The sequence below is a fragment of the Pelecanus crispus genome, chromosome 3, assembly GCF_030463565.1.
Source record: "Pelecanus crispus isolate bPelCri1 chromosome 3, bPelCri1.pri, whole genome shotgun sequence".
Lineage (NCBI taxonomy): Eukaryota > Metazoa > Chordata > Aves > Pelecaniformes > Pelecanidae > Pelecanus > Pelecanus crispus.
The window spans coordinates 35,714,091-35,740,459 of NC_134645.1; the positions used below are offsets into that span (position 1 = coordinate 35,714,091).

Sequence of the window (26,369 nt, forward strand, 5' to 3'; positions counted from 1 at the left end):
CCTTTTGGAACAGCTATTCAGAAACACTGTCTCCTTTAGAAGTTCTTCAGGGTTTCTCTTCAGCTCTTACCTGCAGTGGTGCCAGAAAGCAGCAAGTTCCATGTCAGTGAAAAATGACAGAAATGTTTCTTTTAACCCCAACACATGTTATCACAACCATGATATTTGTATATAGGGTTTGCAAAACTTATGGTTTTTTCCTCTGGTATGACAGTTCCCAGAAAAAAAATTACCAGAATATTTGGAAGTTTTCAGATATGTAGGAATTTTTGACTTTTGAGGGAACTTTGAGCCAAAACTGACATATAATCATGAAATAACCCATCAACTGCCAATATGCTACAAGAATTGCCAATTTTATTTTTATTGCTAAAAGACTTCACTGTAATTGCAAATTGGAGTATCACTGCCCACCTCTCTGCTTTAGGTTTGACTATCATTCTGAGTGGAAGAAGGTAATTTTCACTCTAAGTATTATTTACTAATAATGCTAAACCACGACACATGCCTTTCTGGCCAGGAAAAATGAATCAGAAAAAGGAATAAATTAATGCCAGCGTGAGTTTTTTCCAAATGCATTGCCCTTCAGGCATTAAGTGGACTGAAGCATCATTCTGCCTGCTGCATGCCTCACACCGTGACAAACCAGAACCAAGAACGCCATGCTCTAGAGCCACAATTTCAGATGCAATACCCGTAGCCTATCATGACAGCCTCCCCTACAGCCTTATACAGTATTACATGCCTTAACTCTACATGCTTGTTTTGCCTCTGTTTATGGCACTCAGTTTTTCTAAACTTCAAGGAAAGAGTGTTCTAGATGAATCTTACCACAAAAATATCAATGGCCCTTAGTGTCTGCATGGTAGTTATGACCTACCTATAAGAAAAATGAGCAAACAAAAAAAAAAATCATAAAGACAACTTACTAATTTGTTAGCGTGCAAAAGATTCCGCGTATGTCCTCAAAATTAATAAGGAAGCCTAGCACTTAAGGCAAATTTTATCAGCATTGTTGAGAACTTGAAATGACAGTTTTCTTCAAATAGCTTAGTATTTATGCACGGCAAGGACTGTAAATTTCCACAATGCAAAGCACAGTCAATGAATACCTTACCTATTTTTCAGAATTTTTATTTAACTAGACAATTATGTACTGGAATGACAACAAAACAAATGGACTTTTTTGAAAAATCCTTCAAGTCATCTGCCATAAACTATGTTAGTCCACACACAGATGATAATATTGTCAACTTCATCTCTGACAAAATACAGTCCAGTGGCAACGTTAACCTCCCAGTTATGATGGAGATAGTCATCTAACCCTGTTCTCTTGAGCAGCATCTCTGCAAGTACAAATCCAATTACCACACACTGAAACTTTAAGTCAAGAATATATTACAGTACAAATCCAAGTCTTGTGCATGTTACTCTAAAAGAAAATAGAAAACATTCATGACATTGACATCATGCATTTACAGTGGAACTTTAAAATAAAAAAAAAAAATATATTAAGTGCATCATAAAAGGCCATAAGCTGTAGAACAATATAATTCAAGGACATTCAGTAGAAAGAAAAAGTGTTTCCTGGTAAAATAAAAAAATGACATGATGTAGGAACAAATTATGATATCAAGTGGTCTACAAATAGAAAAATCCGTGGAAATTTATAATGAGAGTAATGATGAATGTACTCAGTGTTCTAGTTAGAACTAAGTGGGCCATTTCCCATAATGCTTTACAGTAAATATAACCAGGCCTTTATACACTATGATTTTTATTCCCTGACATACATGTACCCCTCAGGAATGAAAGTCTAAAACACCCAGACTCTTGGCTTGGAAACAGCATAAATTTTGTATTTGGTGCTAGTTAGAATCTGACCAGAATCACAAATTCCTGAAGACAAAAGGGAAATAAGAAAAACGATATGAGAAAGGAAAAGGGAAAAGAAATCCGTGAGACAAATTCAAAGAAATATAGAAACATCAAAAAACAAAATGTGAGCATCCAAATAAATTTAATTTGCCATTTTACAGCCCAGTTCTATAATTTATAAGAATCTTTGGCAGCTTCCCATGTGGTCTTTTGTTTTTAAACAGCTTGCATAACTTAGGATCTTCAACACTAACTAAGTTTCTCCCGATTTTACCCAGACCATTTATGAATATGCCAAACAGTTCAGACACTTCAGAGGTCTCTGTGGGACTTCACCAACCCGAAAAACTTTTGCCAGCAACAAGACCAGTCACATTCCTGCCATCAAGGCAAACTTCAGGCAGGCCAGCAAGTCACTAGGAGGAGCTACCCAACCTGAGACCCTCACCTTGGTGCACTATGACTCGTGCAACAGCCGTGACCACACATGGGACACGGGAGGAGCCCACGACACATGGATGTCTGCTAGAAACACTTCCCTTCAGCAGGGTGGCTCAGTGACAGCAGCCCAGCACTACTGTCCTTCTCCGCCACCTTTCTCAGCTACCTCTGCCTTGCACAGAGTTCAGGAGTGGGAGAGAGGCATCTCATGAAAGACGGACATGATGGTGCTGCATCAGGAAAAGCATGAGATCAGGCTGAAGGAAGCAAGTCTCGGACTCAGAGCACAAAGCTCGGAATTTCTAATCCTCACCTCAACACATCACTGACTCAGACCAACACACTTCCTCAACACAGACAAGATATAATTACTCAATCCTATTCTGAGAAGTGGTCTAACACCTTTTCAAGAAAGTAGTTGATGCAAAGAACTGGCCCAAGCTTTTTTCTAGCTCAGTTTGTCAAAGTTATTCACAACCAATTCAATCTGGGTTAACAGAACCCTAAAGGTTGGGAAGCGTTACCTATGGGTTGTGCTAAATCTTCTCCTTACATTACAAAACACACATGGACAAATGCATACATAGCAAACCAGAGAAATAAAGCACAGAAGCAGCATCCAACAGCAACAGAGGCATCTCAATGGCAGAAACAGAGCTCTGGAGCAACACTTTGAAAGTAAGAGAAGCACACAAAAACTGTCATATAACTTCACAGGGTGAGACATTTTAAGCAACTCCAGCTAAAAAAAAAAAAAAAGACAACATATTCATTAGACTAAAATACCTTATTAATTCTTGCACTTCCCTCAATCTGTAAGAACAAAAAAATCTACCTAAAAATTAAGAAAAGCATCTTTTAACAGTACAGGAGAAGAAAAAATGGAGTATGCAGGGACAGGCACCATGCATTTCACTGTCCCACCTCCTGTCTCTAGCCTGCCACATGATCCAAGATGAGGGCAGGCCCCCTCATGTGCACTGACACAAGAATGACAAAGAGTAAAACTACGAAAGAGGCACCACAGAGATGTGTCTGTCCCAAAATAATACAGAAACGCAGAACATATATCACTGTGCAAAATATTATAAGATAAAGAGTTAGGAGAAAAATCTTACCTGCAACATAGTCACCAAATCCAATGGTAGTTAAAGTGATAACCACAAAGTAAATTGCATCTAGTGTGCTCCAGCCTTCTATGTGCTTGAATATAACTGCAGGAAGAGCAACAAACAGCACGCAGCCAAACAGTATGAATATTATTGTTGAAATTATGCGAATCTTTGTCTGACTCACATTCCATTTCTGGAAAGGGAAGGGGAAAGAGAGGAAACCCATCGTTAATAAAACTGCACCACACATAAGTACCTATCACCCACAGTGAGCCCTAAGCTGCTCAAGGAGACAGTGCATTATAATTCTCAAACAGGAAAATCAAAGCAGGGTTTTATTTTGAAAGGCTTTTCAAAGCAAACATGACTACCCTAGGAAACATTTCCTAGCAGGAAATGCAAAGCAGGGCTGGACTCTTCATTGTGGCCAGGTTTGTGATCTCGGCGAGTGGCATGTGTAGCATTCATTAATATTAACAGCTGATCATGCTAGAATTTTGAGTGGGGACTGCATATCTGAGCAAGCTTCAAGTAGTGCTTGCACCTGCAATGTCTCTACTTTTGTGCATCCACAAATAACTGAATAAAAAAGGTGAATTTTAACCATACAGTTCTCTCTAATCAAGTAACTAGCTAAACAGAACCACAGAAAATAGAGCTGGAAGGGAGATGCCACCTCTTCCAAACCTGCCCCAAGACAAAAACAACCCAACTAAGGCACTGCAGATATACTACTGGCCAGGCAATATGTGATCATGCTTAACTGTTCTTGTCATCAGAAAGTTTTCTTAATGCTTAACTTGCATCTCATCTCCTTCAGTTTAAGTTTATTATTTATGGTCTTATTCAAGGCAAACAAAGAAATTGCTACTTTGCTCTCTCCAGCAAACTTTTACAGGTATTTTCTTTCAGTCATATATTCTTTAGACCAAATAAATTCATTTATTTCAGTCTTTCTTCACCCGTTGGCTCCAACCAACTAACCCACGTTTCATTAGGTGTTGTACTCAAAACTAGGTATAAAAAAATACAACAAAATGGAGTGGAAGGATCCTTTCTTATGCTTTATTGATCTATTTACACTGCTATTTATACTTCTAACTATGATGTATGCTTTTTCATAGCAGGATGACATTAACCCATGTTATCTTATGAGCCCCTGGAGTCCTCAGAATATTTCTGCACCTAGACAACTGTTTCCTGACATGTAATTGCATATTTTATTATTCCTTCAAAGAGTACTTTGAATTTGTCCTTCCTGAATTGAATCCTATATGCTGATTCTTAAAATTCCCTATCCTTTTGAATCCTATATATTCAGACTGATTCTCAAAATTTTCAAGATCATTTTGAATTCTAATTCTGTCCTCCAGCTTTTAGTTCTCCCCATCTTGAGATAATCTGTAGATTTAACGAACAAAGTCCTTTATCTGTTGTGTAAACTATTAATGAAATTTAACAGTACCAAAGCTAGAACAGACCACTGCAGAGTCGTATTTGACATGCCCTGCCAGTTTGACAATTTTCCTCTCAGTACAGTTTTCCATCCATCTGAAGAATTTGGTTCAACTTAAAATTAGCAAGGGATTGCACAAAACTGAAAACTTTCACAAAAGGAGACCAAAAATGAAGTCAGACTGTTCACAATACGTGTTTTCTTGTATTTAAGTTTAGTGCCAATGGAAACTATGTTTTACCGTCAGTACAACCAAGGTCCAGCTTTTGTAACGCAAATCTCAATAGTAGCTTTGGTTATGGCAACAAGAAATTCCCTGCTCTGGTCCGTCAGTGTCTCCCAGTTCTTCTTTTGGAGAAGTAGTAAACAGAACAAGGGAGTGTTCCAGACTACAATGTATAGATCAGTGTTTTCATTCAGAGATTGACAAAAGAGGGCAAGATGCTGTTTTTTATGCTGGGGCATTCTTGTTGTAGGGATACAACCATTACAAAAAAAGGAAAACCATTATTCCTATGAGCAACAGGCTGAGACACACACAATTTGGTCTGAAATCTTCTGTACTTTTTCAGTGATAAAACCCACAAAGTATAAAAACAAAATGTTCTTTTGGAGTGTTCTTGCCTTTTATTAGGCAAATCTCAATAGAAATCGGTGTTATTCACCAGTAACTTGTCTGGACTTGAGCTGATGTTTCAAAGTCAAAAATACCTGCCGTCTCTTAAAAATCTTTCAAGCTTGTATTTATGTAGTACAATAGGACTACTAAGCACAGCCCCAGTTTGCTTTGCTTCAAAAATAAAGCCATCACAGACCCTTCCTATAGAGAAAAGATTAGGGCTTGTTGCAGAAAAACAATCCTTCTAACACTTGCAGTGCTAATGCAAACAGCTACAAAGTCAGACTGCATACTAAGTATTCACTGGATACGACATATTCTACATATCAAAAGACAAATAGCATTTCATACATGTTTTGAACATTAGGTAATAGTTAAACCTACAACATTATTAAAGGTTAGTAAAACACCTAAATAATTTTATTAAGTTTCATTATGCTATTTATTCTATGCTTAAAAAAAAATCTCAGTAAATACATTTTTAATAACTGCATTAGTAAAATACAACCTTAATAAGCTTGTCTGTGTGTGAAACAGCGAGTAAGTTCAGTAAATTAAGTTCCTCTGCTAGAATTCAAAGCATTTGATTGTTAAGGACTGGCTATGGCTGAACTTTATCAACATCTGCACAAGCTTCTGGTCTGTTTGACAGGTGTCTTCCTCTATTGAAGCTGTACCACTTTGCATGAATAATTAAAGATCAGTAGGGAAAGAAAATGAAGGGCACGAACCTCTAGGCTGTGCTAAGCAGTTCAGCAGAAGAGGCTGAAAATACCTTAAACAGTAGAACATCCTACAGCCTAGTGAGGAGACCACAAAGAGGAAATCAATGTCAGGGAAGCACCAACAGGCTCTGTACCATTTAGGTTGTCCTGCTTTTGTGAATGCCCAAAGCTCTAGTGACCTACAGACCCATAAACCTGGAAATGTAGATGCCTACAGACTGTAAGCATTTCCTCTGGTATGATGGCATCTGAGTAGAGATTTTATTAAGGCTTGTGATTTTAGCCTCAGACACCAAAGGTCTTCCGTGAACAAAAACAAAGCAGCAGCAATAATTTCCACATATTAGCCCTATAGCTCCACTCTTCCACATCTGAGTCAGTGATTTCCTACCACAATCTATATGACAACCTTTAAAGGTAAACATCACAGCAAGCTTAGGAGTATAAGGGCAAAGCAGAAATAAAATGGTTTGGATCTTGTTCTTCTTCCCAAGCATAATTACTGTAGAAAACGTTGGGCTTCATCCAATTCTCAATTAACAATGTTCAGTAACATGTTCAGACTTTGCAAAGTTCTTCCTACCTTTTGCTAGACATCTGGTTACAATGATGAGCTATACCCTGTTTTTCAGAGTTTTCATTTCACTTGTTAACTTCAGAACAATGAGCAGCATGAAGAACAAATGAGGTAGTCAGCATACTCACAACAAAGGTATCTTCTACTTTGGCAATTCCTTTTCCAAAGATTGTCCCTAGTTGATCTCCAACACCAGCCAACAGAAAACCAAACAGTGGAATTCCCAATAAGGCATAGATGATACAGAATATCTTTCCACCTTGTGTGCGTGGGGAGATGTTTCCAAAGCCTAAATTACAAACAACTTGAGATGTTTAAGAAGTTACATATATTACATTACACATTTTAAAAGGACAGTTTGCAAACGGGTCCTGCTAGGTTAACCATATGACACAGCAAACATTGTGAAAAATCAAATGGAAGTGTAGGTCATATAATCCTCTTTGAGCTAAAATTAAACTGCTGCACAGTGGACCAATTTTTTTTTTTTTTTTTTATATTGTATATATACTGTGGAGAAGAAAAACTCTCCCATTAGAGAATTTTTTTTATTATTATTATTTAAATAAACAACAGCTTTTCTCATCTACTACATGCAGTTAATACCAACTGGTTAATATATGCCTTAGCCTCTGCTACCTGGAAATGTCTATTACTGGATTTGTAATTGGCAGGCTGCAGTGCTTGTTTACACGATACAATTTTCCTTCAGATGTGCTGTGTTTCAAAGTGAAGCAGCCTGAAAAAAAGCCACTTGGATGAGCAAAACATGGATTTCTAGAATAAATGGGACTGCTTAGAGTCTTCATTATTAAAGGCCTTGGTTCTTTCAGTGTTGCAAACAAAGCTTAGAGAAACAGTTTACAGTTCATGGCTCTGTCCATTTGAAGGTGGAAATCATTTTATCTTCAAAGGCTTGTGTAAAAGAGCACCCTGACATGCCTGTGATAGTTTGATTGCTGCCGGTCCACTTAGAATGGAGAAACTGGAATACAAAAAGCACGGGCCTCAGCATCTGCAAAACGCCCTCAGATGCATCTTCCAGGATTGGTATTTTAATGATTTGCCCAAGGTCAGCAGAACCCTACAGACAAGTTTCATGAGCATCAGTCGTCAGTTTTAATTCAAAAGTTTTTCTCCTCCAAAGGATCACTCAGTGTTTTGAGGAAGCAGTGAGGCAGTTGCAGTAACACCCCAGCATTTGTGACATTATTTCACTTTCCAGTGCACTTTGAAGAAAAAAGACTTATTTTTGGCGGCGGGGGGGGGGGGGGGGGGGGGGGGGGGGGTAAGTGTCCAGAAAAAGGCTTATTTTCCATGGAGAAATTAAAAACAGCCTTTCAAAAAAGTTACCTTTTTTTGTAGGAAAGTAACTTGTAAGTAAAAAGCAAAATATATTAGCAAGTAGTTGAGAAACTTTTTTCTCAGCGTCCTAAATATTAAAAGAGATCTTTTCCATATACACAAAAATCATTCAATGAAAATCCAATTTTCATGTGAAAAAGCTGATGGACAAATTTTATCAGCTCTATTGAGAACTTGCAATGTCAGCTTTCTTTTTTAAAATAGCTTAGTATTTATGCACAATGACTGTAAGATTCCACAGTGCAAAGCACATTTAATGAAAAGCTTACCTATTTATCAGAATTTTTATTTAACTATTTTGAGCATGTTGTTTTAACATAAATATAGATTTTCTTTGTGAAACCTATTGTCTTAATTTTTGATTCTGCTCTCATGTAGGTAAGCTACACCAAAGCTGTGTCAAAGCTACTTTTTCCTTTCAGTACACAGGAGACAAAGCTGCCCCTCACTCAACCTCATTTAAAAAAAATGTAAATCACATTGGGAATATATTTTACTCCTAGATATTTTGTCCTAATATCTGTTACCAGATAGCAACTGTGCGAACAATAAATGTAATGTTGATAAAGTTCACTTAGATAAAAAAAAGTTGAAAGTTCATATTTTCCCCAAATCATGACTAAGAAACCCCATCAAACTAAATATTAAGGAAAAAATTACAGGAAACATCATCAATTACAGGTCACGGAGTCCTCCAACTTTCTAAGTTTTCACTGCACTAATATAAGAAAAAAGTCTGTCTCAGGGAAGTGGAGTAAAGTCACAGTTCCTTTAGTCCAACCTAGCATCCTTCCCTAACCCAGAGCTAGGGCTAAAAATACTGATTATTATAATTCAGGAAATTTCAGCTCCACTGAGTTCACTCTGTCCCTTCGTGCACCAAGCGGAAAAGCCCCTTGAGTTTTAAAATAAAATTAGCTCATCACCAACCAAAAAGGGACAAACAGATCCAAGCTACTCTGTTTTCGGTAAGTGTGCCTGTTTATGCATCAACAGGAGCTTGAATAGTTGCCAGGGTGTAACCCCTGAGGGGTCTTAATGCAATTCCGAATCGGGGTCTGGATACACCAGATATATAAAACTTGTACTGAGGGCTTTGGATATCAGTCTCTCTTTTTTGGTTTAAGAACTGTATTCACTTGCTCTGCAAAAGTGGCATCTCATAATGGTGACAAAATACCAGCCCAGTGAAGCACATGCCAAGCAGGCAGTTTTACTCTGTTAGCTTCATAAAGCAAACTGGCATTTTCTGTGCATCCCACAGCTATTACAGAGACATTTGCTGCTGCGGCATACTTCTCATCTGCTGCTAATCAGCGTGAGGACAAGAAGTTCATGTTCAGCTCTATCTATTCTCCTCCCTAAATCAGAGTCACGTTTTGCTCAAGAAAAGGATGGTACCTCACTTCTGCACTCACAAATTCTTGCTTTTCATCCTGAAAAATGACAAATGCTTTTCTTCCATAAACAAAGAAGGTCTTATATTATTGATTGTACTTGAAAAAAATCTCACACATTACTGGATAAAATAATATTCTGACAGGAAGTAGTTTATCTCTGTATAGGTGCTCACTGCACATCATACAAACCATGGAGCTCTCATGATAGGACATATACTTTAGTGAACTGATCTACCAAGGGGCATCCATCACACATTAATGATATTTCCTACAGTATCATGTTTCATAACAGTCTGCTGTTGTACACCACAGCCTACTTGCAAGTTACACAAATTGTCCTTACATCCTACTCTCAGTTTCTCCAGTGAAAAGCTAATCCATCATTTATGCAATGGGAGAGAAAATGTATCTGTATTTCACATGGTTGACGTAATTCCTGAGGGTTTTGTCTCAGAAAAGTATTATTCCTTTCTTTAAAGGGGGAAAGTTAAAAAAAAAAAAAAATCAGAAGAATCCTGCTGTTAGGTAAAACCAAAGGAAAACTTCATTTCGGGCACTGTGGTTGGAGAGGAGCACACAGCCACAGGAATGCCACTACATATCCCTGCACACCACACGGCTGTTGTCCACACGCAGGGCAGGAACGCCCGGCACCACTGCAGCAGCTCCCTGGCATGGGGTTGTCGCTTCAGAGTTTCCACTTCTGCTCCAGAGGCTGGCATAAAGTCTGTTTACAACTGCCTTGCTCACTGAGAAACCTCGGGGAATCAGCCATACCACACCACGCTCTCCGCTGCCTCCTCCCTCCCCCTCCGAGCTGCTTGCCTAGAGGAGATGGGGGACAGCACATGCTGTAATCATACGGGTGGCCTCGCTACCTCGGTTACCCTTCACATCTTCAGTCCCATGCAGTTTTTCCTCTTCCTCTGGGTATACTAAATGGATAGTTCCTAGAACCAGTTGGTTCCCCCATTACAACCGATACACTTGGTTTTGAACATGGAAAATAGCTAAGCACTTGATTTAAAGTTGATAAATTTATTGGAAAGTTTCCCTCAAAGTTTTTAACCAACATTGCAATGAACAGTAGAAAGTACAAAATTTAACTTGCAGAATGGGATCAGTTTCACCCATGACAATGTCAGTACCATTTTCAGACTGTCCTTCCCCAATGCACTCCCTCACTTTACTTTCAAAACCAGGAGCACGATTTGCCTCCTAGTTTCACCAAATCCCTTTCATGTCCTGCTAAATGCTTAGCACGCCTTTAATGCCCGAAGGACTTTGTGCATTTACAATATGTTGTCTCTGACAAGCAGCTGTGGACAAGAAATGCATTTTAGAAGGAGCTTCCAGTAACCCCTGAGTAAATAAAGAATAAAAGGCTGTTGTAAATAGATTGTAACTAATTGCTCCATTCAACAAAATAGCATATTCCATGGTTTCAGCTCCAAAGCCCTTACAGCCTCCAAGATTCAAATCGGATTCAAGGGGAACCTCAGTCCCTTTGGTTGGCTATAGAGACAGAAGCAAGAGTACACTAAATGAAACAAAAAAACCCAAGCGATTTTATAGGAATTATTTTTTATTTTCATGGCCCCTTTTTTGGACATATTTCTTTGAGGATGAAAGTGTCTAACTTTTCCATCTGCAATAGATTTGCTATTAAGTAGAAATTAGTAACTTTGATAACTACAACTATATTACTGCTTTTGAACACAACAATGTTTGAAGTTTCAAGTTCTAGTTGGGTTTTTGGTTTTGGGTTTGGTTTTTTTTTTTTTTCCACACAATGACAAACAATAGGTTATATTGCAAATATGGAAAAGTTTGAAATGCTAGAAATTCTCATACAATTGACAAGACACTTTTGTGCAGATGAGACACAGAGACTGTCTTTGCATTCAAACCTTCATAAAAAGGAAGATTGGCAGCTAATTAAAAAAAAAACCAACTAATTTCTGTTTTAAGTAGAGAAAGAGATCCCTTTGCTCTCTAGTTAACCGATATCTCAGTCTTTCAGAAAGCTTTTTTAGATCCACATTTTCAAAGTGGAGTTAGAAGAATAGAGACTCCAAATGAATATATTTTCACAGAAAATTCCTAGACAAAGCAGGGCATCTACTGAAACTAGCTGGCTGCAATTAAGGATTTCTCATGTGAGAGATTATAGGTGCTTTTGAGAGTTCTAGGACTAGATTTTACTTGCAAAATTGACTGGAAAAGAGTGTCACCACTTGTGATTCATTTATATCAAATAGCTCAAGTGGGATTGAAAGGTCTGGGGAAGGTTTGAAACATTTTCTTTCCAAACAAGAACATGTAAATTCAAATACCAGTAAATGTTTTCTCACTGTTTTTGACATACCTCAGATTACACAAGACATCATTCGTCGGGTAGCAAACAAAGTGAAAATTATACTGAAATAATGTCATATATTTTGAGATATGAGAAACTACTCTCAGCTGTAGGTTTGGATATGTGGGAAATGGATGAAACAGTTCAATACTGAAAGATAAACGACGTGGTGAACACACACACACCCTTAATTACACAAAAATGGATTACAGAAACTTGATACTGAGAAGATTGCATAGACTCAGAGGAAAGGCTGAGATCCTTGCTGCTGAATCCCACGAGGCCAGAGCCAGGTGAGCCAGCTGCCGTGCCCTCACTTTCAGCCACCAGCCGCTGCGTGCAACCATCGGCGGTATTGCCGTAGGTTCACATCCACCCTGACTACGCAGCTCAATTGCAGTGATTACCTTTTTCAAAGGGCATATGTGTGTTTTGATACTGAATGTCAAATTGATTTTAAGAGATCAAAAGATGCTTTTTTCCAGGCCCTGAGGAGCTATCTGACGAAATCTTTATGAAAGGTACCTCGCTGGATCTCTAGTAGCTAAAATGCTTTTTCGCCTTTGGATTGCCATTTCGGCTCAGGAGATTAGCATTTAAATACATGCCTGCCCATCAGTACCACGGCAAAGATATGCACTGATTCATAGATAAATTAGATATCCCTTTTAGCATAAATAATGGTCTGGACATAATCATTAAACAAAAAGGCAGTATAGGTACCCATACTGGCTGTGTGGAAATCTCTGCATACGCTGCAGAAATACTAAAACTTGCATGTTCGTGTTCACTATGTGAAAACAGCTGCATTTTTACACTGATTCCCTTTCATTTCCTCTTAACTCTGTCCTACACTCCTAAGTTTTATATACTTGTGTACACTCATGTCATATACATATATATTTACAAATAAATACTTCATGGGGTTTTATGCTTTGGTTAGTAATAGTATAAGGGCATTTTCAGTCTTCCATGTGACTCTCCTCCCAACATTGTCAAGTAGGTAGAAAATTCCTATTCCCCTTCTTACAAATACATAACTGAAGCACAGAGGGAAGGAAAGTCCAAAATTGTCTATATCCTTTAGGTCCATAACTCACAACAAATCTGTGGCTGAGGACTATGCAATCACATTACATTAACCCTTAACTAGGGAAAGTTTGGTGTCTAAAGGCCTCAAAGAGCCTGAGTCAATCTTCTTCGAAGCCACACAGAAATCTGCTGTGAATACTTACAAAAAAAAAAAATCTATAGACTCCCCTTCTGTCAGGGCACACACACATGAATATGCGCATGCACATATATTCCTGAACACAGTGCAAGAAAATTTGAAGGCTGGGTAAGGACAAAGACTATTTGCAAATCCAAATACTTGGATGAATTGACTATGAATACCCTTGCAATGAAAGCACAATATTTCTGTGTTACATATACACAGGAATTCTTTCACACATGCACATACTGTATCTTATAGCCGTTGCTCACAAGCTGTTGCCTGTGGATCCCATTATGGGCATGCAATTAATGCTCCTCCTCCAAGTCAATTCTTCAATTTAAAGTCAAGTACTTCTCTGTATATGCGATTGATGAAATAGCTGCATGAATCTTGCTGAAGTGCCCTGTGCAATGACAAAGACATGAAGGTACCTCTGCTTTAAACTGCGCTCTCCTATGAAACTGAAACTCTCTGCTTTACAGAGGTTAGGCATAATTTCTCTACTAGTCACTATAGTTTCCAGAAACCAATTCTCTTTCTAGTTTTAGTCATTGATTTGGGAATGATGTTGTCAAAGTACTGCTATTTACTTAATATCATTGCTCAGCACAGCACTCCCTTTGCTACTATCTAGATTCCAACCTACAAAATTCTGATTTTTAGCACTAATCCATAATTCTGTGTCACAGAAATGTCAATTTATTATTTTGAAGGTTATAATGTCTGGCTCAAGCCTGAAAAAAAGACATTTTATTAAAAAACCTCTCAATTACCATAAGGTATAACTTCTCTTTTTCAACTATGAATAATATCAGGAAAACCTCGACTGACATTAATAAAATGTGTAATATTCAGGAATTGACAAGACAGAGGCTGATCTCCTTTCAGTGGTTTCTTTTCTTCTCTCTTCTGTGGGAGCAGTAATCAAATCAATAAAACTTTTTTTAAAAGAACAGGTTATAAATATTCATAGAAAAGAAGTTTCCTTCAAGTCAAAGTGCTGTGCTGGAGAGGTGAAGGAGCATTGTAAGAAGTCTCTGTATGGATACAGAAGCTGTTGCAGTATTCAATAACTCACATTCAGTTGCTAAGGCAATTTCTCAAGGAACTGCGTAATAATTGTTAAAAAGCTTTTAAAAGCTTAAACATCAATTCAGATAGCTCTGCCTCCCAGTACAGGTTCTTCATTTCATTCAGCTGTCACTTTGCCCACTGAAGACTATCTGCTTCTCATCAGTAGTAGGACTTCTGTCCCTTTTTCAGTTAGTTCTTTTTTTGTTATTGCTTGCATTCATTTTCCCTCTAATTCTTATTCTAGCAAAATTGAATCAGCTCCAAAACCCAAAAATTCCCACTTGCTTTTTTCCTTTAAGTGAGATTGCTCCATGGGAGCAAGATGCCTGGCTAACACAGCTAGCAAAAACATAATGTACTGTAAAATAAAAAGTTAATAGTTCACAACATAATGAAGCTTTTACTACCCACATATTCCTATCAAGTGTAAACACCTATCAGATATGACAAAGTGACACTCGTTCTGCACCAAAGTCACGAACAATATCAATGTGTAGATAAAATACATTGATACAGGTGATCCACAGAAAAACAAGAATTGTTAATTTTAGACGTACTGACGAAAACAATCTATGCACAATTTTTCTGCTACTAAGACTTTAATGGACATTTGAAATAATTTTTTTTCTAGACTTTGGGGGCTTTCTTTTAATACCTTTCCTTTTTGTTTCCTATAAGTAATTGAAGAAACAGGTTTGGGTGACTGTTTACAAATAAAGCAATTCTTGGTGCTGGGTAAAGCAAGCTCTTGCTGGCCTCTCCATTCCAACTACAAAGCAACCCGCATGCTTTCCAGGTGAGTTAAACCACACCCTGCCTGTACACTTTTCTGTCTGTCCTACAAGTAATAAAATATAGCAAAAGTGTTTGCAAATTAAGGACTATGCAACACTTACAGCAACAAATGAGACATGAACAGCTAAAATACATCAAGTCTCTAGCGCTTGCCCTTTCTCTCTAGGAGCTCTGCTATTCCCAGAGGCGAGGATATCCAGTTTCTCTTGTGAAACGTGTTCTGTGCCAGCACAGGAATTCTGTAAACATGCTCTGGTTTCAGTAAAGTCACAGATTTAAAACAAGATCTAAAAATCCCATAATCCTACAATCAGCCTCAGACCTCGGACCCTGTTAAGCCGATACAACTGGCCAAAATGAGTGCAGATACTTTGACCTATTAGGTAAGCTACAATTTTCTTTGTGGCTTTAAACTTCTCCTCATGCACCCTACTTCACCTTAAGAGACCTTTCACCAGGGCAGTGTTCAAAAATGCAAATATTTTGCCTCATCAGTTTTTTCTGCGTCCTGTATCTATTCTTGATAAGCTACATGTGCACAGCCTATATATCCAGATTATTTACCCTGAATCAAGAGATAAGCAGAGAAATTCTGGGGAAGAGAGAGCAGTCCAGGGGAGATGGGAGGCAAGGAGACTGCCCAGAAAGAAAACCTCCTTCTTTGCACGTATTTATCTAACTACACAATTGCTTAATCTTAGTAAGGCAGGTAGGAAGGAGGGCTCTGCAAGAGAATATACATACACACACACGTGTTATTTTGCACATAAAGTAAAATACTTAGCTATTTGATTACTAAAAAATGCCTCAACACATTGCCTCTAGTCCTAACATATACCAGCATATTAAGAAACACAATTTCCTCAAAAGAGTTAAGGTTAAAAAAAGAAGGAACACTACCAAGTTTCTGAAGGAAAAAGCTCTAAAGATTTTTATTCATAGTATTATCTTCTTTAAAAAGAAAACGCGAGAATGTTTTGTCAGTGAGGCTCACCATCAAGTATCTGAAAGCTTGAGGTCATTCTCCTATTTCTCATTTTTCTTTTTTTTTTCCTGGAGAAAATTTTTACAATTCAGACTGACAGGGAAACTTAAACAGAAAAAATGAACCACCATGCATAAATAACTTCTGACTTCACATTTTGATTCTAGCCACTTACGTGTTATATCCCTGATTCAGCAAAGCAAACTTTAAAGATGTTTAAATTTATCTCTATTCAGGTAACATTTAAATACCTGAAAACATACTCATTCTGTCAGTATATACACCTGCAAAGATGAACAAACATATATACTTTGTCAAATGAAATTCTTAATAGATTTGCAATTGATTTTCTACACTATCGTGGTGTGGCAGGAGTCAATCCTGGAAATCATGCTGTTGCCAGCTCTTTAATTTCCCAGATTTCACACTATATATCAAAAAATCTTTTGTTATAATGTCATTATTCAAGCAACTGAAGAAAGTGCAATTACAAGACTGCAAAAATATTTAAAATGCTTCAAAGGAGCAAGAATTAATTTCTGCTTCCACAGTTTTCAATTTTTAGTGACTTAAAACTATGCAGGTGTGTGGGTTTTTCCTCTACAGTGAGGGTGCTTGTGAAGGCAGCAGTGGAAGATGAGCTCTCTGTGGCTCACCAGCGTCCTACCAACCCTCAGTACAATTCCATGTCTTCACTCAAGCCACTTGGTGAGCTATCACACTGGAGAATCTCACTTGATGCTTTGGCAAAGAGAGCAGTCTAAAGATGGGGATCTATAGAAAAGAATAAAGATAAGTTTCTCAGAGTTTGTGAATCTAACCAAAAGTTCCTAACAGAGCAGTAAGTGAATATAGAATTGTCCCTATGCATGCTGTAAAGCCATTAAAAAGATTATTGTCAGGCAGTGCAAAATAAATTTCAAAGTTTGTTCTTTAAGTACACTGAAATATTTTGGGTTTACATGCCCAGCTTGCTTTTGAAAGAAGCCAGTGTGATTCACAGTGGATAGGAATTTCAGCAAGTAGCAAAATCAGGAGCAATCATTTCCTTCACACCTTACTTTTAAATACATAGGCTGTGATTTTTCTTTTACAAAGAGGATATTTCAGAAATCTCTAATCACCTCACCTGCACATAGGAAAATAATTCAAAATGGGACAGAACACTTCAAGACAGTTAATAAAGCTTTCAGCTAAAGGTCTTAAATTTACATAATCTTGCATTTCAGTTCGGGGGGGGGGGGGGGGAGGGGGAATTCCAAAATAAACACATATAAAAATTAACCATGTGTAAAGTTACTTCTCAAACATTATTTCACTTCTTCACCTACCCTCCAAAGCCCTGAGCTGGAATATGAATAGCTAAGTTAGTGCAGACTAAGCCATCTGACTCTACAAACACACCTCTGAGTCTTGCTTGGACTACGGGATATGTATAGTCTCTTGAAATCAGGTGAGAAATACAGTCTCGGTTAGACCAAGCACACCAACTAAGAGTAAAAAATTGTTTCTTTCTTAAAGGGAAAATCAAAAGGAAAAACTTGAGAATTTGACATCTAAAAGCTCAGATCATCAGCTTAAACATTTAGTGTTCCTTTCCATCATCGCTGTGAGGCACAAGGCATGACCTGTCTCTTCCCTGGCCTTCCCAAAAGGCCTCCAGGTATTCCCCAATCTTGGATCCTTGTGGAGACTATCAGCCTGCTGTCCCATTTAAATCTAAACTACTTGACGGCATTTCACTCCCTTTGGTTTCTCCATCCTTTGGTGTCTGACAGCCCACACCAAAGCAAACAATAACTCAGGAAAGATACCAGAAGCGAACTAAGTCCTGGGTTGCATTAGCACTGCCAAACAGCAAAATGGAGTCGGAAAAGAAAAGAGCATCACCTTTGGGGAGGGCATATTGGTGTCTTTTAATATAAATATGGGCTCAAGCTGCGCCAGGGGAGGTTTAGGCTGGAAATTAGGAAAAATTTCTTTACGGAAAGGGTGGTCAAGCATTGGAACAGGCTGCCCAGAGAGGTGGTGGAGTCACCATCCCTGGAAGTGTTCAAAAAACAGGTAGATGTGGCACTTCGGGATATGGTTTAGTCTAGTCTACCCTTGATTGGTTTAGGTGGGCTTGGTAGTGTAGGTTAATGGTTGGACTGGACGATCTTAAAGGTCTTTTCCAACCTAGACGATTCTATGATTCTATAAATAGAAGTTTTAGGTTTAATGGATTCAGATTTGATCTAGTTCCTACTTTGAACAAACATCTTCACCCATATGCCAGTTTTAAAACACAGAAGCATCAATTCACTTTTTTCTCTGTCTCTCCTTTAAGTGTCAGTACACCTTGTAAAAGCAACAGCTCTCTTTTCATCAAAAGCACAATATCTCTTTGTACTGACAAACAAGGAAAACCTTTTCCTGAATAAAGTAATATTGTTTCTCTTCCCATAAAACACAAAAGCATATAGAGATATGGACAGCACAGCAGTTATGCAAGCTAAGGACTATTCCTGGTATGAGAAGAGGACAATTACATTAATTAAAGTATACCCCATGCCCTTATTCAACCTTAAAAACTAAAAGAGCAAGATGGAGGTAAGAAGAGTAATATTCTTAATAGTATTTTAGCAGGGAGCATATATGCATATTAATTTTTCTATTTTTATTATAGCATTGCAAAAGAGAACATGTCTTAATTAACCTCACTAAAGGTCACTACTACTCCTTTACTACCAGAAATAAGCAAATAGTAGTTCAGACTCATCCTTAATTATAGGGAAAGTTTCATCAATGTTTTAGCTCCTGTGGATTCCATGTTAGTCACGCCAGTTTTGACATAGCAAATATGCATGGAATTTAAAATTCCCTAGGCTACATTTCAGGAAAAAATCCTGTCTAAAGAAATAAATCTGCACTTACTTTCTTAAAATGTATTTTGCCCTTTCAAACAGAAAATAATATTTGCCAGAAAATATTTAGACATTTTTTTTACAAATATTCTGCAGCAGTGTTCATAAACTGTCTTTGAAGATCTGAGCTGGTGTTAAGTTTAAGCATGTTTCTATTCCATTGGGCTTTTAAGACACTTATGACATTTACCTATATAGCTTTTGTTCACACAAATATTTACTAAGTTGTTGTTTGTAAGCATTTCCATCCTGAACAGATATTTGTGCTTATTTCGCATACCATCCTGATGGGACAACATGACAATCCAGACATTAAGAGTCTAGGTTACTACAAGAGTATTATTCATCATACTTTTGTCTACCCCCTCTAAAGGTTTCCATTTTTATTTAGGAATGTGATCCTGAAAAATCACATGAACATAACCAAGACCATCTATGTTGAAGGGTTTATAAGAAGCCAAATGCTGCAAATTAGTTTCTTCAAATTTTCTGGCAAATAACACCACCTAATTTTGCAGAAGCCTGCATAAAAATCACAAACAGAAAACAATGAAAAAATGCATACTTCCCCCAATCCATATTACTTTCTTTACATTCAGCTTGAACAAGGAAATTAGTTCGTTTGTGTCCAGATATGTAAACAAAATACATTGTCTTCTGTTTCATTTATATAGAATTATCACAGAAGATTGCTACTTAAAACATTTTGTAACTCCAGCTGCTTTTCCTTCCAAGACCTCATTTTCCTCAAGAAACCAGAATTGAACCTAACTGGGAAAACAGTGAATGTTTTAACAAAATCCCACTCATAAAGCCTAAATTAATTTGTTTACACTACAATTGTCCGATTCTACTGGACACTATTCATTCAAGAGAACACCATAATCCTCTGATTATAACAACTAATTTTGCAGCAAGTAATTAAGCTATCATAAACTGAAGCCTAGCGATTTTTATCTTGCTTTAACCAGGACTTCTTTTCTGGGACCAAAAATATTTGTAAGAGCAATCTGTGTCAGTTTTGCACAGCTTCATCTGTCAACAGAAAAATGGGAAACAAATTGTTTGTTGCCATTTTGTTTTTTCAGCATAGCTCTGACTCTTGGTACAAAGAGAACACTGAATGAATTCTTTATGTTTACACACAAACAGACGAAAGGTAAATCATCATATGTCTATTCATATGCCCAAAGACTCAGTGGAATTCATTACTGTAGGTCTTTTAATTCCTTTAAGTGATCATGTACAAACATTATGATCATAGAATCATAGAATTGTTTAGGTTGGAAAAGGCCTTTAAGATCATCCAGTCCAACCATTAGCCTAACATTACCAAGTCCACACTACACCAATCAAGGGTAGACTAGACTAAACCATGTCCCGAAGTGCCACATCTACCCGTTTTTTGAACACTTCCAGGGATGGTGACTCCACCACCTCTCTGGGCAGCCTGTTCCAATGCTTGACCACCCTTTCCATGAAGAAATTTTTCCTAATTTCCAACATAAACCTCCCCTAGCACAGCTTGAGCCCATTTCCTCTTGTCCTATCACTAACTACATGGGAGAAGAGACCAACACCCACCTCACTACAACCTCCTTTCAGGTAGTTGTAGAGAGCGATAAGGTCACCCCTCAGCCTCCTCTTCTCCAGACTAAAGAACCCCAGTTCCCTCAGCCGCTCCTCATAAGGCCTGTGCTCCAGACCCTTCACCAGCTTTGTTGCCCTTCTCTGGACACGCTCCAGCACCTCAATGTCTTTCTTGTACTGAGGGGCCCAAAACTGGACACAGTATTCCAGGTGCGGCCTCACCAGCACCGAGTACGGGGGAACAATCACCTCCCTGCTCCTGCTGGCCACACTATTCCTGACACAAGCCAGGATGCTGTTGGCCTTCTTGGCCACCTGGGCACACTGCTGGCTCCTGTTCAGCCACCTGTCAACCAGCACCCCCAGATCCTTTTCAGCCAGGCAGCTTTCCAGCCACTCTTCCCCAAGCCTCTAGCGTTGCATGGGGTTGTTGTGACCGAAGTGCAGGACCCGGCACTTGGCCTTGTTAAACCTCATACAGTTGGCCTCAGCCCATCGATCCAGCCTGTCCAGGTCCCTCTGCAGGGCCATCCTACCCTCGAGCAGATCAACACTCCCACCCAGCTTGGTGTCATCTGCAAACTTACTGAGGGTGCACTGAATCCCCTCATGCAGATCATTGATAAAGATATTAAACAAGGCCGGCCCCAAAATGGAGCCCTGGGGAACACCACTCATGACCAGCTGCCAACTGGACTCCATTCACCACTACTCTCTGGGCTCGGCCACCCAACCAGTTTTTTTACCCAGCGAAGACTACGCCCGTCCAAGCCATGAGCTGCCAGCTTCCCAAGGAGAATGTTATGGGAGACTGTGTCAAAGGCTTTGCCAAAGTCCAGGTAAATGATGTCCACAGCCTTTCCTTCTTCCACCAGGCGGGTCACCAGGTCATAAAAGGAGATCAGGTTGGTCAAGCAGGACCTGCCTTTCATGAACCCATGCTGGCTGGGCCTGATCCCCTGGTTGATCTGCACTTGCCTGTTGAGTTCACTCAATATGAACCGCTCCATAATCATCTTTATCATCTGGCATTTTAAATTTTTCCACACCAAAAAAAAAAAATCTTTAGGATCTCAACTGGTGACTAAGACACTAATGAAATCTTTACTGCATCCCAGGTGTTAAAGTTGAAGTCAAAAGAACTTATGCACCACATTTTTTTTTCCCCCCAAATACAGCCACAAAGTTAACTGCATGTGTTTCTGTGGTCCAATATAAACCAGCTCCAATCAAAAGGATGAAACTCTGAGACCTAAGGGTTTTCTATACTATATATAGTTCCTGAAATCAATCTAAAGTAGTACTTTAGTACTCGGAGCATAACAAAAGTGTATTGCCACCACACAAAAAAGGGGAACATCCCATACAGCAAGAATTATAAGTGAATGAATGGCAATAACACTTTTTCCAGATGGGACCGTTCACAATTTAGGTTACTTGGTAGCTAAATACTACAGCACTACATAGATTAAAATAACGAATAAGCAGACGAGAAATATTTTTTCTAAACAATTCTGTGTAAATACAATTTACACTTAGTTCTACAGTTCGAAACAGTCAAAATAGATAAAAAGTTTTGAACAGAAATAAATGCTTAATGAAATGCCTACAGATGAAACATTCTCAAAAGAAATACTGTTCCCAAATGTATTTTTCTACTAGAATAAAATGGTTATATATGCCTTCTAGAGGAAGCCACGGAAGTAGAGCTGAATGATCCAAAGCGGTCTCTAATTGGTATAGCCATTATGAAAATAAGTAGACATAGGACTTGCATGCAGCCACACTCAGGAAACACAGAGAATATACAGATCCTACATAATAGTGTCCTATTCCTTCCATGTCTTCAATTATATTCATGTAGCATACACACACAAAAAAGATTAATTGGGTGCAACAGATGTGCGTTTCCTTCTTGTTCCTCACTTCAAGAAAGTTGCTCCAGACATTAGCTCATACTAAATCAAAGTGCTCCAAAAATACAGTAACAGTTATTTTTATGAATGCATATTGGTGTGTTTATTGAAGTAAAGAAGAAATGCCCTTCCAAAAAGATATTAAGACTAAGCTTTGAACACTTCTGCCTTCAGATTCCACACATACAAGTTAGAAATACATGCAGACAATAATGAAAATAGATCAAATCATGAGTTTGCATACAAAGAGCCAGTCTCATACCTCTTGAAGTAAAAAAGAGGAATGAAGTTTTAAAAATCAGAATCCTCAACATGGATACATAGCAACCCTCAAAAAAACATGTGCCAGACACAGAGTTTTGGAAGTGAAATTTCAGGTTATCTACTCTGACGAGATGCTTGAGTACTTGGACATCATACAATGTTGATCATTAAACACATGAATGACCTTCCTTACCTTGAGAAGATTTTTACCAACTAAAAATGCAAATCAACTACAACAATAGTATAACCATTTTCCACAGATATCTCTAGAAAAATAATCTACCTTTGAGATTAAGTACATTTTCAGATGTGTATTCACAAAAAAGGAAGGTTAGAACCATTTTAACTATACATTTAATGATCTCAAAATAGGTAATTCCCCTCCCAGTTCTCCAGGCAAAGAAAATACTGTGAACTGGAAATATGTGTATTCAATACTACAGAGTAACTGGCTCTACATACCACAATTCTTTCCTTGCACATCTTAAAAAAATCTACTGCATATGACTAAGCCACTTGATACTACCTCTTCTATCCTGAACAATAGCCTCCAGATGCTCATTTTCATATATCAGTAGAACTGGAAAAAAAATTACAAATCTGATGTCTGCAGTGGAGAAATATAATCTGTGTTTAACAGAAGCTGGCATAGAGCTTTTCAGTGCAGCCCTCTTCAGCTGAAAACGACATTGTGTGCCTCAGCTGTGTCGTACAACCCTGTACTCATAAACTCTTGGTAAACACTGCAGAGTCCTAATAAACATCTAGTGCACAACCAGTCTTTCCTAAAGCACTGTTATCATAATTTTGATGAACTGAGAAACAGAAGCACCATGCAAACTGAACATTTAGTTCAACAATTTAGGCTAGGAAACACAGGATACCACATAAAAATATCCTCAAAACCAGAAGTTTTCTCCAGTCAGTATATCATCTTTGCACATGGCAACATTTAGCCAACAAAAAAATAAATTTTTTTCTTACTTGGCATCAGTATTTTAGGATGCAGGCCTGCCTGTAACAATGGTGGAAGACTAGGAGAAACTGAGCAAGTGATATGAGTGAAAAGTTCAAATCAAATTTTTAGGACTGGACAAAAACCATTGCACATTTCTGAAAGTGGCTACTGTTTCCCTTTTACTATCTCACTCATTTTAATCCCTACCACTCTCAAGCTGATTTGAGAATAAATATTTCCTTGCAAAATTGTCATACATATGACAAATTCAGAGCTCAAATCTGGATATATACCCTGGCCTTTGGACAGTCATGTAATAAAATTAATTAAGAATATAATTTATGATGTAACTTCTTTCTGTAAGAGCTCCCTGATGAGCAAAATCAGCTATTTAAAATTCCTCCATGTTGTTCATGCACAAAAAGAAAGCCAGACACACTGCTAACTCCATTCCTCTTCTTCAGGGAAGCCACATGGGTGTGCCTTTTTTTTCCCCACTGTATTTCTAAGCAGGTCACTCGCCGTCCCCTGATTTTACTATCCACATAACTGTTTCTGACTTCAGCTACCACTACCCCCATGTTGCTTGTTATCTTCTGATGAAGGAGGAAACCACAGCTTTTAGCCAAGTGACATGGGATGTCCTGGCTGAGGAGGCTCAAAACAAGGGAGAACATGAACAGCAGAAAGAAAGAAGGCAGAAGGATTTTTTCACCCACAGTTACTGAATTAGCTTTCTTTTATTTGCTCCCACACTCCTTTCATAACACTCCCTTCAGAGAAGGTTGACAAACTCTTAAGGCCCCCAGAATTTAGCTCCGTTAAAACCTCTCTGACAAAAAATGAGACCATGATCCAGAGCTCAGCCAGAGACTCTGACCACAGTACCAATCCTCTGCAAAGTTCCTAAGAGAGTATCTTATAAAAGCTGGATATATTTACTTTTTCCACCAGAGATTAGACCTGCATAAGCTAGAATCCTGCTCAGGGCTCCAGAAATTCCTGAGAAATCCCTTAGAGATGTTACATGCACTATTCTCAAAAGGACTGATAATACACATCCAAGATCGCTCCCTGCTATCGCTCAAACCAAAAGTCTCCCCAGACAGTCAAGCTTACTTGTCAGTCAAGAGCTTCACAAAGAACAAAACTGCAGAGCACAAGGTGCTGCAGACCCCCTCCCACCAGGCAGGGAAGTTTCAGGGCAAAGAGAGGCCCAAAGGTGTCACCACATCGACACTGGGTCACACAGCCTTGGTACAGCCATTTGGCTCTGAAACCACCTGTTACCCCAGTTCAGACTGGAACTGCAGACACCAGAGGTTTTAAATCAGTGTCTACTTATACACTGGTTGAGGTGATCATCTGTATATTTGCATCCCAAAGACAAATACATTCAATAGACATTATACAGCAATTAACAAGGTATATCAGCTACATGTGAAGTTAATACTCAAAACACCAACCAGAAGGAGATCTTAGGTACACAATTTATAGATGAGAGATCTGATTTCTCACAGCTGCTCAGCCTCTCTCCTCTTTGCATTAATTTGAAGAGAAATCTCTGGATGGACAGCAAATTGTTAACATGTACTTATTTGTCTGGAGGTGGGAAAAATAAGTGACTATTAAAAGGTAAAGCCATATACTGCTTGTAGAGATGCCAACATATATATATTTAAAAGACCTTGATGCAACTATGTATATGTAAACATATGTTCATACCTTTAAACGTAAATTATTTGTGCAGTTGGAGAGTGAAGAAGTTTATTGTACAAACTGTTATACCGTTCTTCCTACTGTAGCCAAATACCAGGAAATCTTCATATTCTCACATACCACAAGATATATCCTTTCACTATTCCAGTTACTTTAACCCCCATTAGCTCTGAGCAAGCTGAGGTAAGTTATGGGAACACCTGTGGCTGCCCTACAACACAGCTACCAGGAACTAAATTGCTCCACTGTTAGAACAGGTAGGAGAAAATGTCCACAACGTCCCAGTGCAGAAGTACCTTACTAGGTTGGACTTAAAACCCTTCTGCATTGTCAGCTGAGACTATATGCAGCACTCAAAGCAGCACAAAGGTCTGAACTCAGCATCTGCACACCAAGTCACCAGTTTTGAGTGGGACTTCAGTGGAAAGTGTCCAAAATACAGGAAAGCATGGGTAGCAACTGAGCCATCCGTGAAGTACACAATAGCTGACTGCTGAACTTACATGTTTGAAGGAGACTGAAAGCCAGTGAGTTGACAGAAAAACACATTCTCTATGAAAAACAGAATTTTGATATGTATATGAAAGGACAAGAATTGGCAGAGAAGATTTAGCAGTATCAAAATAAACTCAACAGAATCTAATGTGTGAAAGAAAAAACTAGAATGACATTGATTTGAAGAAATATTAAAGAATATATATCCAAGTAACCTAGAGGTAGTTTCAGTAAAACTACCTTTACACTGGACCCTGGTGGTATTCCCCAGATTGAAGGAAAATTTTTTTTAATACTATTTTTTTCCAGTGTATTTAAATTAATTTGTATTAATATTACCAAAGAGTGCCTCACAGGAAGCACAAAATGTCTTGACTACAGAAAGACTTCAGAAGCATATGCCTCTACCACAGATCGAAAACAGAAGAGTAGAAAATTCTGGGGTTAGACATCACTGAACTTGCAAATACTGAATCCAGCTGTAACACCAAGTCATGTCTTGTCTTCTCCTAGCCTCAA

The 26,369-nt window shown here is 38.3% G+C and overlaps 1 protein-coding gene across 1 annotated transcript in view; it reads right to left on the reverse strand.

Annotated features, from left to right (window-relative positions):
• Window positions 1–26,369, reverse strand: part of KCNK2 (potassium two pore domain channel subfamily K member 2) — a gene marked incomplete at its 5' end in the record, with an annotated part of 77,674 nt that overhangs the window by 20,768 nt on the left and 30,537 nt on the right. Inside the window, 2 exons of the mRNA XM_075706972.1 lie at window positions 3,438–3,624; window positions 6,937–7,097. Of these exons, the coding sequence (XP_075563087.1) occupies window positions 3,438–3,624; window positions 6,937–7,097 (348 nt within the window). The remainder of the gene's footprint in view (window positions 1–3,437; window positions 3,625–6,936; window positions 7,098–26,369) is intronic.